The following is a 19,906-nucleotide window of genomic DNA, read 5'->3' as shown; positions in this document are numbered from 1 at the left end:
CAGCTGCCGCGGGGCGTCGCGTCTCGTCGCGCTGTGCCACGGGGCCCGGTGCACCACCCCTCGAAAGAACTATACTCCGCGGCGCGGCCGCGCACCTGGCCCTCACCTGCTCCCCCCTTTTCAATGCCTGCGCTCCAGCGGCGGACGCAACACGTCGCCAACCACCCGGCCGGAATACTCGAGGCTGCACGCACGATGGATGTATAGATACCTATGTTCCGCGTGCGTAGCGCTGGATCTTTAACATCGCCTTGTATTGTACCGTGTATGTACAGGCGTGCGCCAGAATGCAATTTCGCGTCGTATCGACGAGCTGACTTTCGGCTCTTCGCAGATGCAAAGACGAAGAATCTTCTTTCTCTAATTTCTTCCCGATATTCAACGCTAAGCAACTTCGTTCGGTTTTCAAGAATTAATACAGTTAATGCAGTAACGATAATAATTATTGTCATGCGATATTATCGGCTGTACAAAGTTTAAAGGAGCTCTCAATTATTTCCGCACATTACTTCCGTTTTGAGTCTGATTCATTCTATTTCTCCAATATAAATTTCACAAGCAACAGGTCAATTTTTTCGAGAAATCTTATTATCATTGCTACAAATTTTTCATCTATTAATTAAGCACGACACTCATTTCAATCCCTATGTAATAAGCATAGATATTTTCGAATAAAGTTTAAATTGAAAAGGCGAATGAAAAGTAATCGGGAATTATCGAAGTGATTAGCTGCATCCGGATTGTAAGTGACTAATTACATCGAAATTGCAATTTTTCCAATGGTCCATTAAAAAAAATCTCAACCGCGACGGAACGAATAAACGTGCGTTTCCGAAATTGCTACCTGTGGATTCGATGGAAATTTATTCATTCCGACAGTGTTTTGACCGGCGTGTGCACAGTACCGTGATGCAGGTGCGTCACGCCCTTACCTGGCACCTTCCTGTTTATTTATTGATGATTAGTCACTTTTTTCACGTGTTGCACGATTCGGAAAGCACCAGGCGTGAAGCATCAACAGCGGCTTTTACCCGCGTGCTTTTACAGTCCTGTTGAATTCCCCCCGAAAAAAAAAAAAAAAAAAACAGCAATTACTCCAACCAACATTTCGACTGTTTTACGCGCTGATTATCTCCCTCTCGCTTTCCCGCACCTGCAGCTACGGCGTCTGTGTGTCCGAAACACCGTTCCACTCCCTTTAACATCTCGTTAACAATTCAACCGCAATAGCACGCGACGGACTTTTTCAACCATGCTATCTCATATAATATCCTTTTATCTAATTTCTATAATTTATTCTTTATATGTTCTTTTTTTTTTACATCTGATTAAATCTACTGGAGTTACTCTATCTTTCTTTCTCCTAAATAAAAAAAAATTTAGACGCATCATTAGATTTGATTAGTCTTAGCATTGTTCTGCATTGTCATGTTTAATAAATTATTTTATCTCATAATAAAATAAATTATTAAATATAATTTATTATAAACTTAATTATGATAAATTAATTTATCATAATAAAAAATAGAAATTCGTAATAGACGTAATCAACGAGAGTATATTAATGAGGTTATTGGAATAGATATTAATATCAATTTTATCATTTCTTAGTGTACGATAATTGATAAAACTATTTCCTCTTTCATAACATTCTTATCACTTCCAATGAAACAGACATTTATAGGAAATGGTGTCTCCCTGAAACTTTATACCCTCACATATTTCGTACGTCGGCGAACGTGAATATCTCAATCGGTAACGAAAGAGAGGTGCAACCTGAGAAGGGAGAGGAGAGTTTAAAAGCCAGTAGTAGGCGAGGCAAGAATTTCACGTAACCTTGACGGCGGTTTAAACGAGAAGCGAGCGTTCGCACACACGTAATCGAACGGCGCGGCGGTGGGCTGCGCAGCAGAGAAGCAGAAAGACAGAGATAGAAAGGGAGAGAAAGAGAGTGAGAAAGTGGCTGGAAATTAAATAATCGTTTCCCGTATCAGCTGTTATCTATTTGGGCTTGCTCAGGCTATCGCGTGTTTACCCGGGAGCACGGAGAGTCGCGTTGCGCGCACTCGCTCCGGTGTTCCTCAAGAGAGACGGAATTCGTCGTCGTGCACACATATGCGTGGGTCGCACACACAGATGACCACCACGTGTCAGACGAATGCTGAAGAGCATTTAAATTTACGAAGCCTGTTTTCTTCGCGTAGACAACAACGTGTCCCGATCGCCCGGTTTGTATGCCTACGAGCTGTAGGAATCATATAATTTATAGAGAAAAATGGTGAACAAGAGATGAATCGATCCCTTTCTACGTAGGGCGTGAAAATTATGAATGGAATTTTTCGGCCAGCAGGCGATAATGCTCATTGTGACATCCTGAACGTCGTACGGAATGAGTCAGAGATATCCATCCTGTTCTGATGTCTTTGGGTCCAAAAGATTCTTTTACAAAAATAAAAAGGAAAGACTCGGCACTACAGTGGACTTTAAAAGCTTTCTTTTCTTTGAGAAACTGAAGATCTCAAAAAGGAAAGTCGAATAGCTAAACGAAGTTTCACCGAAACTTTGCATTTGTAGTCATGTTTTTCGCGACGAAGACTAGACTCTGCATAGTTTGATATCCGATACGAGGTATGATTATTAAGTTTCATATCACACGGTAGTCCGCAGAAGTCGCGGTGTATTGTAATTTCTGCAAAAGAATCAATTCGTCGCGGTTTATCGTGGTGAGAATACAAATGAGACAAGATCGCAGGGAGCCAACAGAAACGTAGTTGAAATATTCGTCGTCAAATTGGTAACTACCACGAATAATTAAAAAATTTTTAGCTACGGAAACATATAATTTAAGAAAAAAATTTTTTATCTGAAAGAATTTAAAATATCTAAAATTAGTATTTCGATGTTATATTTAGAATTGTCGGCAAAGACTCTTGCTTTCATCGTACAGTGAGGAGGTTTTTGTTCCTACGGAGAAATATGCAACTTTATGTTACAAGGTTAATAGTACTACAATATTGGTTTTTTTTTTAAATAAAAAGGTCTTCAAAGAAGCAAAACGTTGCATGACAGGCCAATATCGTGCACATTTTTTGCGATTAACATCACAATAGATTGTAAAGAAATGGCGATGATTCACAGAAATAATGATCGGATTGGAGTCGCGTCGGTGGAGATACGCTACTGACACTGGTGACGAGTTATCTGGCATGCCACCAATAGAGGAGCGCTTGAACAAGATATCCTTGTACTCTTGTAAAACGGAGGAGCAAACGCTGATGTAATTCTCATATTTCGTCGAGGAATGTGCCCGATCGGAATAAATTCATAGAACGATAAATAGAATAATACTGTGTATTACATAAAAATGATAATTAAAAGTCTCTTTTAGTTTTCAAAAGACGACAATTTTCAAAAGTTAATAAGTCGTGACTTAAAAGAACAAGTTAATAAAAGAGGTGAATAAATGATAAGTTTATAAAATAAAAGACTAGAGCCTATAATTTAAAAATTCGCTTTAATACCTGGAAATAATCACCTGGAGTAATTTTTATGTCAGCAGCAAGAAATAAAGCTCAATCTCAGAATCTTTACTAAAAAGGAACCCATACTTATGTTTTATTTTTTACCTTCTTCAAAAAAATATCAAGTAAATCTTTGTACATATTGATCTGAAATATTAATAAATTGTAGGACAATCAATAATATAATATGTAACATGTAATTAATAATAGTGACTTTTAATTGAAGTGTAAAAAACACATCAGTGATGTTTATGTAAAAAAAATTAGGTTTCCAAGTTAATATAAATTAACTTCAAATCTAAATTGAAATAAAATAAAATTAAGACATACCTATATTTGCATATTGAAAATATAAACAAACATCTGTCGCATATTCTTTTATCTATACAACTATTATAATTACGCGGATTCATCACATACGTTAACTTTGTACAATAAACACTAGTGCATATTTTCAAAATATACCCGCCTCTCATTTTGATCCAGTCGGATAAAATTCAGAGATTTAAATAATTCAGAGATCCATTCACAAGTCCTAGAAAAACTGTTACTTGACCATTTTGACAACGCAAAATGTCATGAGTGGCTCTCATCGTCATCAATATAATTAATGCTTGCGGGGGGAAACTGTAGATGGTATTTAGATGGTTATTATAATGAGAAAGTACCAATGTACGATTAATTGCTACATCTGTCTGGTGGATGGCGATATTAACGATTCAATACCGATCAAGCGCGAGTATCTCCGTGAAAACTTGCGAGACGGACACGTTGAGAAGATATTCAACTTTCGAGGCCGCAAAGAAATCGCACGACGTCAGAGAGCGGACGTTAGACAGAAAGGGAGAGAGAAAGAGAAAAGAAGAAAGATGATCGCCATCCCATTATAGCTGAAGTCGTCGAAGACCGCCTGGTACGGCCCAAAATAGTTCACGTGGAGCCACGTCACCGTGTCGATTGGACCATCTCGCATTGAAATTTGCGCTCCCGGACAAGCTATATCATTCATCTAATGAACACGATTTGACGTGACGTTTCGTTGCAACTTTGTGCGACGAATATGTTGCTTGGACCGGTCGATACGTATTTAATCTACGATCTGACCACCACGATAATGTAGTCCGCTCGAGACTATTGTAGAAGCGGTAAGATATCGCGATCAAACATGCGCATTTAACGAAATCCGCGTCTTCAATCCGTGTGTTCCAAGACCGGTTTAGAAGGCTAGGTCCGCTTTTTTTTTTAGGGAGAATAAAACAACCTCCCAAATTTACTTTGAGATCCTCGTTAGAGATATCGAAAAAAAAAATGAGGAATTACATTATTTGTAATCCGCAAGACAATGGATGTCTAAGCTTTTTATAATAAGTTTATAATTTTGTCTCTTTACTTTTAGATTCTCGATCACAAAAAATAATCTTTTTTAGAAAATTAATTCTTCAGCATGTATAATAATAATTACAAAAATACTTACAAATATTTGTTGAACGTATTAAACTTATTCTTTCAGTTTTTATAAAAGAATAATTTATAATTTATATAATCGAACTTATATTTTTAAACTATTATTATCTGCAGTATTAAAATATTTATATTATTATTAAATTTTAAACAATTTATCAAATTTGTGAACTATTGAATTATAAACTTTCTTGGAAATCACAGAAATATTGCTTATCTGATAGAAAAGTAACACACAAAAAAAAATTCAAAAATTAATATTTTTAACATAATGACAGGAAATCAACTCTAAAGTATAATGTATATTTTTTGTTGATAAAACGCACAATACATTTGTAATTCCTTCAATTTAACGCTAGAGAACATAAGTGTGTCGCTTATCTTCTATCTACTCTGACCAAATTCGCAATGATTGCTTATAGAAAAGATAATTTTTTTCAATTCAGAATTTTTTAAATGTTCTCTTGAAAAATTACTAATTTTAAGATATATTACTTTTCTATCAAACAAGCGATATATCCTTCGACAAGTTTAAAAACAAAGTATGATATACGTCGATTATGCTGGTTAATCGCTCTTTCCAATACTTTGTATACACACTCAATACGTATATAACCGATGTACGATGGGGTCAATGCTCGTAAGAACAAACAGCAAGCTTTCTCTTCTTATATTAGACACAAATCCCTGCCATACAAAACAGAATTAAAGAACTTTAAATATTGTGATTTTGCCGCTTTAAGACGGTCTGTGTAAGAAACGACAACACTGAGTGGATTTTGCTTGAATCCGGAAAACAAATTCGACTGTCCGATCGTACACGTGCTTTATATTTCTTCCATAAAAGTTTCATAAGTAGTATTAATATGAAGGAAACCAACTAAGTACGTTAATAAAAAAAGAGCTGCACTTGTTAGATAAATCAAGAATATTTGTAACAAAATATTCATCTACAGAAATCCTAACGTTCTGGCGTATATAACAAAAAATTCTTTTCTAAAAATTTTATATTTTTAAAATATAAAAAAAATTTACAACTTTTACAGAAATAAAAATCCGAAAAAAAAAAACGAAATTTCTTGATGTCTTGTTTGTTCAAACAATTAAAAATATGCTCTTTTAACTGAGACGTGAGTCGTAAAAAAATGGGCAACAATTCTGAATTATATTATCTAATCAAATCGCATATCGTAAAAATTTTTTCCACAAAAATTTTATATAAGGATTAGTTTCACAAAAGTGGGAGAAAAAGAGAAAGTCAATTACATCTCAGTTAACTTAAATTCAACGATTATGATTTAAAACTGATTTTCGAGTAGTCGTGTCGTTTTAAATATCCACCTCGACGATCTACATCGGAGAGTGTAATTTTGTATTCGCATATTTACCTAACTTCAAATGTGCACGAAAACGTTCGTGTTTGCAGTATCGCTGATCATCATAACCCAGATACATAAATGGATCTATGGGTCACCGATCGCTATTTTTTCCTCGTGCACTTCTATTTACATTGATTGTTACTCTATATTCTGCACAACGGGAGTATGAGATATCGATCGCTTTGACGTCCTACATTGTGGAAAGATCTCCTGGATCTCTCACATTAGGAATGTCTATTTGGATAATTATGCAGTAGAGCTGACAACGAGTACGCGCGACTAGCGGTACCGTGCGTGTGCTTTGTTCGTTCGCACGTGCCACGGAGTTCGACTGATTTTGTCCGTACAACGCGTTAGCAAGTTAAAGTAAAACGAGAAACTGCTGCTTAAAATTGACGCGAATAAGAACATACTCTGAAAAGTTTGGTTATTTCATAACCAGACTTTTCAGAGTACAATCTTTAAGTAGATAGGGTGCTCAGAAAACCCTAAAAAATTTACATTTTTGTAACAAAAAATTGACAATTAAAATAGACATTGAGAGTCGACGCAGTAAACAGTGCGCAATTTTCATATAATAAAACTTTTTAATAGTTAGATCACATATAAATTAAAGTTGCAGGTATTAATTGAACGACATAGAAACTTATAGTAGTAAATATCAGGACATTTCGGCAACTTTCAGCAGTTAAAATAAAGAATTGACTGCAATAGATCCGCTACTTTCCTTCGTATGATTTATTTTTATAGTTATATATTTTTTTATTGAAGTACAGAGTTAAAATTACATTATTTATATCCGAGAGAGAGAGAGAGAGAGAGAGAGAGAGAGAAATGTACAAATATCAAACTTTAAGAATTCTGAGCAATATTTTTCAGTTTGTTTCTTCCGAACAAGATTTTTAAGATAATTACTTATATGAGGAACTTTTTTTCATGCATCTATAACTATGGGATTCAGAACATTTGAAAATTATCAACTTATTGTTATGCGATTGTTTTCGCTTGCAGATAATTGGCTTGTTGCAAAGACCATTTAACAGTTTCGCGATAAGATAAAGCTGCGATTTGCGTCTATATGGGTCAAAAAATTAATACGCAATTCATAGCTGCCACATTGTGAGACAAAATATATCGATCGAAGGAGGCGCGTTCGAACCGGTAAATAAACGATGGTGTCTCTCATTCTCTCACCGAATATCATGATCAATCTTTTTCTCGTGTTCACTTACCCATAGATCGTCGAGAGTGATGGAATTATCGGTATAGAAAACCAGGACTTCGGCCGTGAGCGGCGATGTTTCACGCAGCTTCGACGCCAGCAGCAGGCAGGCGGTGCCGAGCAGTTGCAGCTGCGACTTCCTGATTGGGCAGATCGAGAGGAACCTGTCGACGTAGTTCATCGACAGGGGAAAGACCTCATCCTGGCACTTCTGCTCCTCGCATACCTGCAACAGGCGCAGAATGATACATTTACAACATTATACGTACTGATGTAACACGCACGTCACATGATAACGCAACGAGAAATCGTTTCAAGATCGGATGATCGAGAGAGAATCGCCGCGTGATAACGTCCAGATACGCAACTCGTAATGCAAATTTAGCTCACCAGCAGGTCCGCGTTGCGATTGAACGTAACGATTAGGTATTCTCACATATAAAAATATTGTTATACATATGAGCGTGGTGTTGGAAAATCAGAAGTCGATTAACCCTCTAAAAAGGGAGAAACACAAAAGAAGCAGATTTTCTGCTTTCCAACAATACATAGTAGACATAGTAGACATGTTTTTCTAGATTGTATTCGCCGACTTATTGAAGGCGATCCCGGCCTTGGACCAAGGGACTTGATAGTAAACACGTGTTAAAGCAGGAAACTTGACACTGGTTGTCGGAAAGCAGAAAATCTGTTTCCTTTGTGAAGTTTGTGTTCATATCTTAATGGTAGGATTAAGGTGACCCTACGACTTCGTCAGTTAAAGTTTTTTATTTACTGTCACATTATTTAAAATCGGTAAATTTTATTTATTTATTATATTTCAGTAATTTTTTTTTATTTTGTATATTAATTAGATGAAAAATAAACAGAACAGAGTATCTAGGCAATCTAACTCCACCTTCCTGAATATTTTCTCAAAATCCATCGTATACCAGTTAGAGAGAGAGAGTTAATGTAACAATTGAAATTTCTCCTCTCCAACTTTGTGAATGCGATTCCAATAGATTCGTGATTAAAATTCTCTTGCTCTTTAAAACTTTTAGAGAGTGAGATTTTACTCTTCTTTCTTAGAGTGAAATCTCATTTTAACCCACATTTCTTCCCAACGTTTTATTTATGGAACATCTTAATTTTCTTCTCTCTCTCTCTCTCTCTACATATATATATATATACACAATATCTTTTTTATTTTTTTTCTTCATATGTATCTATACTTATATAATCTACATATATAGAAAATTAAAGAAATTTTCATATATAGAATATTCATATGAAGAAAAAAATTAAAAACATGCTGTCTTATAAATAGGAAGAAATAGATTAAAGATTGAAAAATGAGCCACTCTTTTTAAAGACTAGCTCAATTTTCACTCTTTATAATAAGATTCCACTCAAAAGAATATAGACAATACATTTTATTTTTCAAGAAACTTTCAAAATTTATTCTTCCTTATAGTACTCAAAGGGTTCACGTAGAGAGAGAAGAAACGAATTTTCGCACGACAATCGTCTGTAAACCTAGGTGAAGACACGCACGAATATCACACCGGATTTCCTTCAATCGTATTTTAACAAGCACGGTCGTGACACTGTCACTACGACTGCAGGTCGATCGCCTTGGCCACAGGTCGGAGAACTCTTTTTGACTTCGGAAATCTTCCATCGGATAAATTTCACCGTAAAATTTAACGATCTCTTTAAAAGGACCTGGAGAAAAAGGACTAGTAAAACACAGTCTTATCGTAGAAAATGGATTAACTACCTATGTGTGGTAAAGATAATTAATTGCATTTCATTAGTTTTGACGCTTACAAATTTATCCGAGATTTATCCGAGTTCTCTAGCGAACTTCCTCTCTCATTCTATATTCCGTCATACAGATCAATTAACCCATTTGCAATCTGGGTTTTTTTTTGTTATATACAAGTGAAATTTCACTCTTAAATTTTACTCTTACTAAAATTGTAATTTTTACTGAAGTTTTAACATTTACGTTAAAAAATTACTTTTAGTAAGAAAATAAAGTATTGAAAAGTAACTCTGAATTTTTCTAAATTTTTTGAAAGCCTAGAACAGTAAAAAAGAAACTTGGACTGAACAAAAAAACCCAGAGTACAAAGAGTTAAAGTACGATTTTATATATGAAGAATTAAAAACAAAGGAATTCCCAGTATCTTATCGATGATTTATCGCGTGCATCAACGCAATCGCGGAATCAACGGAATGAATCGCATTTTTCTTTTGTTATCGCATTTATTGCCGCATGTTTATTATTACCGCGTGTTTACATAAATCGCAGAGCCGACGGACCCCGGAGAGCCTTTGAAGTTTCGGGGACCGCTGAATTTGCGGTAGGATCGCGAATTAACTCCGCCCGGGCGCCTCGGGGTGCCGAGCCGAGTGATCGTGCGTTGTCGAGCCGCGTGAGAGGAACTTATTGAGCGTGACCAACGATCGCCGCAGTCAGCTAGCCAGTCCTCGCTGCCGCACGCACTCACGCACACTCTCGTAATTACCCCGCCGTCGCCGCCGCCGCCACCAATTAGCAACACGGGCTTAACGAAATAATCGCGCTACACCAAATCGACGAAAGTCATATGTGAGATTAGTTCCGCCTGAAGAGAAATAAGAAAGAAACAAAATTGACATGGAAAATTTTCGAAATTGGTTCCTACTAAAAAGGACGTTTCCGTCGAAACCTTTCCTTTTAACCTTTAAATTTCGTCAATATTAATTATCCCGAGGGAGTGAACACACCATTCAACGATATTCTTCAACGAAAAATCGGTTCGACAGATTATCTTGCATCTGTTCAAACATCGACGAAAGGCTGAGCGAGCTAAGTTGGGAGCAAAGGAGAATCCACAAAATGCACAAGCGGCGAAAAGAGACCGCAAGTCATCAAGAAAAGGCATTCCTATAATTCTTCGGTATATATTATATAATATACTATTCGGTATTATATAATATACCTTATTTTATTTTTTAATATTATATCAATACAAAATAAATACAATTTTTTAATTTAGAATTATGTCTTTTTTCTTTAATTTAATGTAATATTTTACATTATTTACTATAACCGTATTCGTTATTTATTACAACGTAATACTTGAATACTTCATTAAATAATAATAGACTATTTTTAACATTCTAAATCTCTCTCTCTCTCTCTCTCTCTCTCTCTCTCACATACAGAATGACGTGCGTTTCGAATTTAATTTGTACTAAATGCGGGTCTTATATCGTACAAATGCCGTGGACCGTACGCGAGAGGGGGTAGAATTTTGATAAAAAGAAACGAATTATGAAAATCATTTTTACGATGAAAAATAGAACGTTTATTGCCCAATTCATGACTTACACTTATTCGTAAAAATGTCTGATGATGCTCAAAGACTTGCTTTTAAATATGTAAAGATTTTTTTATCCCTCCCTAACTGAAATTCTGGATACGCCCATGCGTATTGCTATATACGTATTTTCTAGAAGCATTTGTTTAAAGTGCCGAGTAAAGCAATTATCAACGTTCGTTCAAAAACGTGGTTTTACATTTATATTCGCGATACACGCGCTCGCGCCTTTTAATTAGTAATGGATATATTTCGGATCTCCCTCTTTTGAAGATGAGCCGTCTTAGAACTTTGTTATTCTTATCTGCATGACTCTATCGAGCTCGCCGATCTCTTTTATAAGTTCGGCGCCAATTAAGCAGAATTGTCGCCGATAAAGCCGACCGCGACCGGTGTACGTCTTGTGTGTACCGATAATAATTAGGTAAAACTCGTTCAACAGCCCATCCGTTTTTACGAGAGTTTTTACACACATAAAAAATCCAAAATTTGATAGGAAAAAAACCAGTACAAATCCGGTATTAAATTGCCCGCGGTTTCGCGACTCGTAATTCAACACTTTCGCTATCAGCAACATTTGCGCGAGTTCATATACAGAGTGACGTGCAAAAAAATCGGGGATGAGTGAAGGAAGTGCCACGTCCTGTCTTTAAAAGCTCGTTGATGTACTTGTCACAATAAAGAGTACATTGAACGAAAATTAATTAAATAAAGTTGTATATATTTCTAATAATTCGCGAAACTAAAAAAAATCATCGGATTTGAGATTACGGAATCAAAAAGTTATATGTTTATCTCTGTTAAAATCAAATGATTGACTTTATAAATTATTTTACGCTGTTACTCAAGGTTCAACCTCGATTAGTATCATTTAACAAGCTAAATTATGCAACTTTAGTTTTCTTTTTGATAATAATAATTAAATAAAAATAATTTTTAATCCGACAGGTGTCTAAAATAAATTCATTGTTAACGAAACTGTGTTCGCTTTTAATTGTCAAAACTTCTAATATAATTGGAAACTACAAATTACTTAAAAATGTTTGTTTCGAATCTAATTTTCGAAGATCGCTAAGGAAAAAAAATGCAAACTTAGGAACACCATAGAATCGCGATTAGGGCTAGCTGCAATCGCTTTAAGTCGAATATATTCGATCGACGAATATGAGGATCTGTCAATTGCGTCGGCTGGATCGACGAACGCAATGTCAAAGAATTCAACGAACGCAATGTCGAAGAATTCGATGCGAACTTGCTATGCGTGCTACTGTGACACGGACACGTACACACACACGCACACGTACACACACACGTACACACACACGCACACGCGTGCGCGACCCAGGCGACTCGCTTTCGTCGTGAAACAACATCGTCGAGGTCATCGCGTGAATTCGGTTATTGCGATTAAATGTCTGGTACGCAGGAGCAATTAAATGCTCGAAGAAAAGAACGATATCGATGCAAACAAAGTTACAAATACCGAAAATTTGTTCGAACAAGTCTACCGTATCGAAATTACATTGCATTAAATATGGAAAAATATGTTGCACTGTATGAGTAAAACTGTCGAGTAAAATATTACTCGTATTATACATAATTATATGTATTATACATATGTAATTATACGTCTGTAATTATATGCATTACAATTATATATATTATATAATTCTCATTTGTTATCAGCTATAACAACGACGTTATAACTTAAAAAACAAAGATTTTCAGAAAATAAGTTGAATGTTTTAAATCATTAAAATTTTGTAATATTAATTTTAAAATATAATTTTAATATAATTTTTTGTGTAGTAAAATAAATGATGGACATTGTATTATTATTGCTTCTACAGAATAACACATTAACTGTCTAATAGTAAGATCGAGGTTGAATTAGTGTTCTCCGTCCCTTTTTTTAGGACATCCGGGAACGTGAAATTTCCTAAAAGATGTCCCAGATAATTATGATTTTAGGAAATTTTCTAAATATTCTACTTTAAGTCCCCCCGCTATCGTGTGTTAGTTCTAGTTGACAATAGATGTAGTAATCCTTAAGCTATAAGAAATTGACCAATCACAGTCGAACGTGAGGAGAATAATAGATTACAATTGATCAATTTCTTACATAATCTAATGAATAATTAAATGTGAAATTATTCGTTGACTGTTCTGATCAATTTTACTAACCTACACACATTTTTATATTCGAAACAAGCAAAATGTCTGGGATTTTTTACCTGTAAGTTTTATTTCGAAAATTTTGATATGGCAACCTTGATGCAATACGATCTATGGTTTCGTCAGTCAAAGCATTTCTTTGTTTCACTGACATTATTTATTTTAGTAAATTCTGATGTATTTTTTCATCTATAAGTAAATAAAAAAAAGTTTCATATTATTTTCTGTTTTTACACATTTTGCATTTTAATTAGATGAAAAATAAACAATACATAGCACTGGATTAGATCCTACTTTTCCATAACACGTTCTGAAAATTCATTTTACTATTAGAGAGTTAATTAAATGAGAAATTATAAATATATAATTTTTGCAATACATATATAATAAAAGAATCAATATTCTTCCGATATCGGTAAATTTTGTAGCAGTTTTTGATCATTAAATCAAGTATGACTCACTGACGCCCATTTTCACCAATATAGATTAACTTTAATCTTAGTTCAACTTGTTCTTCTAATTCTTGGAACTAGAAAAAGATAAAGAGGAGTTGAGATTAAAGTTAATCTACATTGATAAAAAGGGCGTAAGAGAAATAGGTAACAGATATATAAACACATATATATATATATATATATACACACATATAATTGTAATTATACACAGATAAAACGATAGAGCTTTCAAAGTCGGAAGGTATGTAAGTATGGTAATGACCACCAACTTATCAAATCGCAAAGACGCTTCTTTCGACAGCTAAAGAAAACAATTCGGCCTTTGTGCTGAAAGAAAAAGCGGGCGCATATCGAGCGGTACGTGTTATCGGAGTGTGGGGTCCCCGAGTGCGATATACTCGATATCGTTTCAGCTCCGTTTTAAATTAGAGCGACGCGAAAGAACGCAAAGCGACATCGAAGAAACGCAATCCGATCTGATTCGGTCCGAAAGCGGAGGAACTTCAATCATTTGTATCATTACTATATCCGTCATCCGATGAAGAAAAAAGTCGAACAAAAAACAATAAAGACAAAATTAAGAATATATAAGGTAGGTGTAGTTTCTGTAACAACTGACTGTAATTGGAAATTTATACTTTTCGTATAAAAATGAATATTATGCAATGAAACAGTTCAATAAAGTCAATATTTAACAATATATGATTTTATAGTTCAAATAAAAATTTTTTCATTTTATCTAAATTATTTTTTAAAAAAAACATTTATTTCTTATTGAAATAATTTTTTATCCAAATCGCCGAACTTTTTGTATTACTTCCAAATATAATATTTAAGAAAATTTAATTTTTTCATTTTATTAAAAAAATACATCTTTAATGAGACAGATTATTTCTTTCGCCTTTTTTGATGATCTATCTTGCAAAATCCGACGGATTTTCTTATATAATTTCTTGTTTTTATTTTCAGCAAGAACATTGTGCCACGTATAACGTTATTGTTTTGGATTTGTCGTGTCAACTAATGCCTGTATCACACACACTACGCGTTGGAGATTGAGAATTACAAATTAAAGATTAGAATTCGATCAATCAGGCAGTTTTTATTTTAATCCGTTTCGTTTTAATTGGCTGAATTATAATCCTCAATTCACAATCCTCCAATGCATAGTGTGACACGGGTATAAATCGATAGCTAACTTGTTCTATTCTATTCGCTCAAGACGAGTCGCGAAATCATTATCACAGAGTTGTTAATCTTAACTTTCTAAAAGTACACTTAATTCAGACGAGCCTAATTAAGCTAGACACAAATGACCTGTGATAACTTGCGAACCGTGATATTGCAATATTGTTATCGTTTCTAAAAGTACACTTAATTCAGACGAGCCTAATTAAGCTAGACACAAATGACCTGTGATAACTCGCGAACCGTGATATTGCAATATCGTTATCGTGCGAGAGAGAGAGAGAGAGAGAGAGAGAGAGAGAGAGAGAACGCGAATAAGACTACATCGTGTTCCCGAGTATTCAATATCTCGTTTAAAGTATAAATACACGGAGGATTCTTTTTGGAATCGCTGACTTTGAATCAGAAATTGATAACCGCATGCGATAGCAATATAGCATACTTATAGGCACTCGATCGATCGGCTGCCGATTCTGGTTCTTTAATCTGTGAAAATTTAATATGGATGATGTCAATCGCAATGAATACAATTCCCTTATCAGCAGCTTTGGAAACGCACGGTGACGTAAGTCAAGAGGAGAGGGGGGCAGACTTATCGACGACGGCCCGAATTTCCTGTTCAATGACAGTGAAATGTCAAAAACGTCACATTTCTGTGTCGTAACTGTCAATAAACGCAACACTACAGCAGAAAATTAATTTTCTTTTAAATTATATAAAAAATTTGCGAGAAATAATTCGAGATAGAAAATAATTGATTACAAGTGGAAAATGTACTTGAGGTTCGTTATAAATTATATATACAAATATATTTTATATGTAATGAAAATCAAAGAAAAATAAATCTTTATATTGATATCTTGAAACAACTTTTATATCATTCTTTGATTAGATGGTAGTTCGAAGACTTCACTGAGAAAATCGGAGAAAAATGTCTGGTTGAAACCGGATAAATCAAATAATTTTGAGTATATCAATCAGAATTTCGGTTATATCAATTAAAATTTTAGTAAATTTAATCAGAAAATTCGAATTCATCCATTTTCAATTAAAATGCCAATTAATTCAACCAGATATTTTTTCAATAGTCGAATTTTCGAAGAATCTTGGTTTTATAATCCTGTTATGTTAAATATCCAAGATTTCAAGAAATCTACGAGTAAATTCCTCATTTTTTACAATCTGAGACATTTAAATTTAGAAGCAGATAAATTTTGATGAATTGGTAATTCTTAACTTTACATATATCAAATTTAAATGTCTAAAATTTCACATGTAGAATACCGATAATGAAAGACGCGATTATGCGTAACATAAAGAATGTTGATTTTGCCTCGTCGCAAATCAACAAGCAGTTTTGCATGAGTATATACGTATGTATATACTCGAGAACACAATGCTGTCGCGACAAAAGAAATGCGGCAACAGGTTTTCGGTCGTTACTGAAGCATTCGATAGACTGATCTATTGCAATATTATATCGTGCGCTTTAATCTTGATTAATTTCTGTCACGTCGGACAGCAATATATATTGAAAAAATTAGAGATTTTATATTGTATTTAAAAATACCATAAAAATTTTGCGGCAATTTATAATAGAACTTCGATCAAAAATCATTTCAATAAAAAACATATGTTTTTAAAAAATAATTAAAATAAAAAATTTTAATATATAAACTATAAAATTGTACTATTAAATTGCATTGCTATTTCAGCGTCAATATTATCTTAAACCCGGCAATTCATTCGAAAAATGAAAAATTCGAGATATAGATTCCGTAATATTATTTAGAGTAATTGAGATTAATGAATATAATTGAGATTAATTTTTAATGACTTTTTATTATTTAAAAAGCTTATATGACACGAGGAAAAGTCGATAAATAAGAATCTAAATATGATGCTAACAAGGTTTTATGTCATGAACTCGCGTATATGTGTATATTGATTCTTAATCATTACAGAGCTCAGCTGACACTCAGTCCGGCGATTAGCATGCTTTAAATTGTTGAATTCATTTTTATCTTTATTTTATATAATCTCAGTTTAACTTACTTTCTATCTTTTCCTAGTTCTAAATTTAAAAAACTAAAGAGTAAATTAAAGGTAGAGTTAAAATTAATCTACATTGATACCAATCAGTTTATTTAATTTTCTATCGATCGTGAGAGACCGTGGATACACGTGTACGTAAACGCACGCACACGCGCCGTGGACATGTGAGATGCGAATGTATGTATACAGGGTTGCCACAGAAAATAAATTAAAAAATTCCCTGACTTTTCCAGGTTTTCCAGATGAAAATGGAAAACTTTCCAATATAAAATATGTAAATTTTAATACATTTAAAGTCAAAAGTTGTAAGAAAGTTAGCCTATATTATTAAAAACAACGCAAAAAAAACTTAGTAGCATACTAAAATTTGGATACAAATTCAAACTAACAAAAAATAAATTAGTAGGTATTGGAAAAAGAATGCAATTATAAAAAAGAGCGATCAAATAAAAATACTGAATAAAATATAAATTTTAATTATTTTATTAAAATTGTTTAAAGTGTGCAAGTTTTGAACGTATTTCATTATAAACGTCAGATATAATATTAAAAAATTATAACAATTATCTGGAATAAGAACAATTTAAGGAAATTGTGAGCAAATTTCAAAATTCCAGACTTTTTTACATTTTCCCAAACTTTTCCCGGTTTTCCATGACCAATATTAATTTTCCTCACTTTTCCCGGTTTTCCAGGTCTGTGACAACCATGACATAATATAAAATATAAATTGCATGGCGCAAAATAAATATCATTCCCGTGACATATCGAGTCGCATCTCAGGAAAACATAAATGTGAGAGCTGAAATTTTACGTCTTGCACGAAACTTGACCTTTATCCATCCCCGCAAAATATGTATATTTGGATCCAAATCAATTCAATTACATTCTTCTTTAGAAGCATCAATCGGTCACATCACCTTCGTTACGTTTTAAAATCGAACAATAAAGTTCTATTGTCACGCGGCCGTGTCTAAGAATAAGATTCTCGGACGACAAGCCAAAACATTAGATCAAGATCTTTAACTCCGCAACGAACGATAACAATCTTTTACTTTTCAGTGTGTACACATATAAAATGTCGAGAATAGCTCTTCTCACAATTTTATTTGTTGTCGAACAAAAAAAGAAAAACAGTAAAAATGAAAAATAATCGATCGATTCGTCAGACTATAGGTCACCGGTAAGTTTTATTTTTAGATCATCCTACTCTTTTTTTTTAATCGACAATTGTCAAAATACGTAATTGTTACGTGTCTCAAGGTCGATTTCTTTGACATTCAAATCAAATGTAATCGCGATTCGATTGTCTCGTTCGCGATTCTACCTTTCAGGAAGGCACATTCGCGAAAAACAAAGACATGTGAAATACGAGAGAGCGCTAGACGCGCATCCATCACGCGTCGTCTGGCATTTAATTATATCGCGACAAAGAATTGAAGTAGTTAGTAGAGAACAACCGCGAGCCGCATCGTTCACAGTCCGATTGTCAAGGTGAAGCTAATCTTTAGGTAGAACACATAAGTTATAATGACGTAAGAGAACGTCATCATGACCTTAGCTACGTGAAACTTAATATTTAATACTTTTTAAATAGTCGAAACATTTGAAAGTTTTTTTACATCAAAGAGGAACTTCTTTATTTTCTCAATTTTTTACAATAGAATGTCAGAACTATTCAAAATTCACTGCTGAATACATACACACACACATATATATATATATATATATATATATAGAGAGAGAGAGAGAGAGAGAGAGGGAGAAAGTTTAAGTTATGCGCAGTAGAGATTTTCAGTACTAACAGTGTAAATTTTGGAACACAGTCGTAATTAAAAGTTCTAAAAAAATATGATGAGATTCTGCCTGTTTGAATTATTGAATATTATTAATTTGCCATCGTATAGCAACAGGTTGCCGTATTTTAAGGATTTATTTTAAGCTCAATTGTCACTTACAAGTTCACTTATAAGTAACAAATAAAGTCATAGGTCGAGTTGTTCCACCTTTCGATAAATTTCAGCTACTTGCTCTCTCGCTTTCGCTCTCGTCCTTTATCTCGTTTACTTTTTCTTTTGTTCATTAGATAAATTATCACATAGCTTATCCGAAGGTGGAACATATGGTATTATTCTGTATTCTATACCTACGTATTGTATTCTGGTATACACGATTTCTGTTAGATTAAAATCTGTTGTTTTCCGTTCCTGTTACCTGTGTTTTTCAATTGTCTCGAGCCTAATCTGCAATGTTTCCCGTTTCTTGCTTTTTACCACTTCTTATTTCTTGCCTTTCTATCTCTTATCCAGATTTTTTCGTTTTTTGTCGCCCGAAATAAGAAATAAGTGAAAAGAAATACGATTATCGATAAAACGATTGCAAAGAAAGAAAAAACCATGAGATAAAAAGCAAGAAACAGGAAAGAAAACACATTGTATATTAGGCTTTAGGCTTAAGTCTCGTTTAAAGATTATACATAATCAACTCTCAGTACTCTCCGATTCTGTAATTCTTAACGATAGTTCAATATCGTTATCTTGTTTTACAGCTTTTTTAAAAGAACGTGTTCCTGAGATAAATTTTTAGTAAAAAATCTTAATATAAAAATGTCGAGAGTATAATACTTGATAATTTTAAATTAGCGATTCACTAATCACGGAATTGACATTTCACGCATTCAGATATGATGATATGACAAGTAAGGTAAAGATATCAGCAACTTTAAGATTATCATACAAATATGCAATGATATTTTTATTAAGAAATCTTACTTCTATACGAAATCTATTTGTAAGTACATTAGGTTCCCATAGTATCAGAACCACAAACTATCAATTCAATAGTAGAAATATTACATGTGTCAAAATAAATTCATAATCATGTTCGTTTGCTTCATATGATAAACATTTTTGTGATAATAACAGTAAATAAACTATTTTTTACATGAAAATTAAATATATTGATAAAGCAAAGATTAAACATATCTATTTAACTGACAATATAACGACACCGACACTAATTAAACCCGAGGCATAATCGAGAAGTACAGACAGTGAAATCTATTCCTCGTTTCTGTGCTTTTCGGTTATATCTCGGG

The 19,906-nt window shown here is 33.8% G+C and overlaps 1 protein-coding gene across 1 annotated transcript in view; it reads right to left on the bottom strand.

The window, feature by feature from the left end:
* Nucleotides 1-19,906, bottom strand: part of CycD (cyclin D) — a 49,599-nt gene that overhangs the window by 28,575 nt on the left and 1,118 nt on the right. The window contains exon 2 of the mRNA XM_018505697.1: nucleotides 7,594-7,809. Coding sequence (XP_018361199.1) covers nucleotides 7,594-7,809 — 216 coding nt within the window. The remainder of the gene's footprint in view (nucleotides 1-7,593; nucleotides 7,810-19,906) is intronic.

The sequence above is a fragment of the Trachymyrmex cornetzi genome, unplaced genomic scaffold (genome assembly GCF_001594075.2).
Source record: "Trachymyrmex cornetzi isolate Tcor2-1 unplaced genomic scaffold, Tcor1.1 scaffold21, whole genome shotgun sequence".
Classification (NCBI taxonomy): Eukaryota; Metazoa; Arthropoda; class Insecta; order Hymenoptera; family Formicidae; genus Trachymyrmex; species Trachymyrmex cornetzi.
This window is presented reverse-complemented; position numbering and strand designations above follow the sequence as displayed.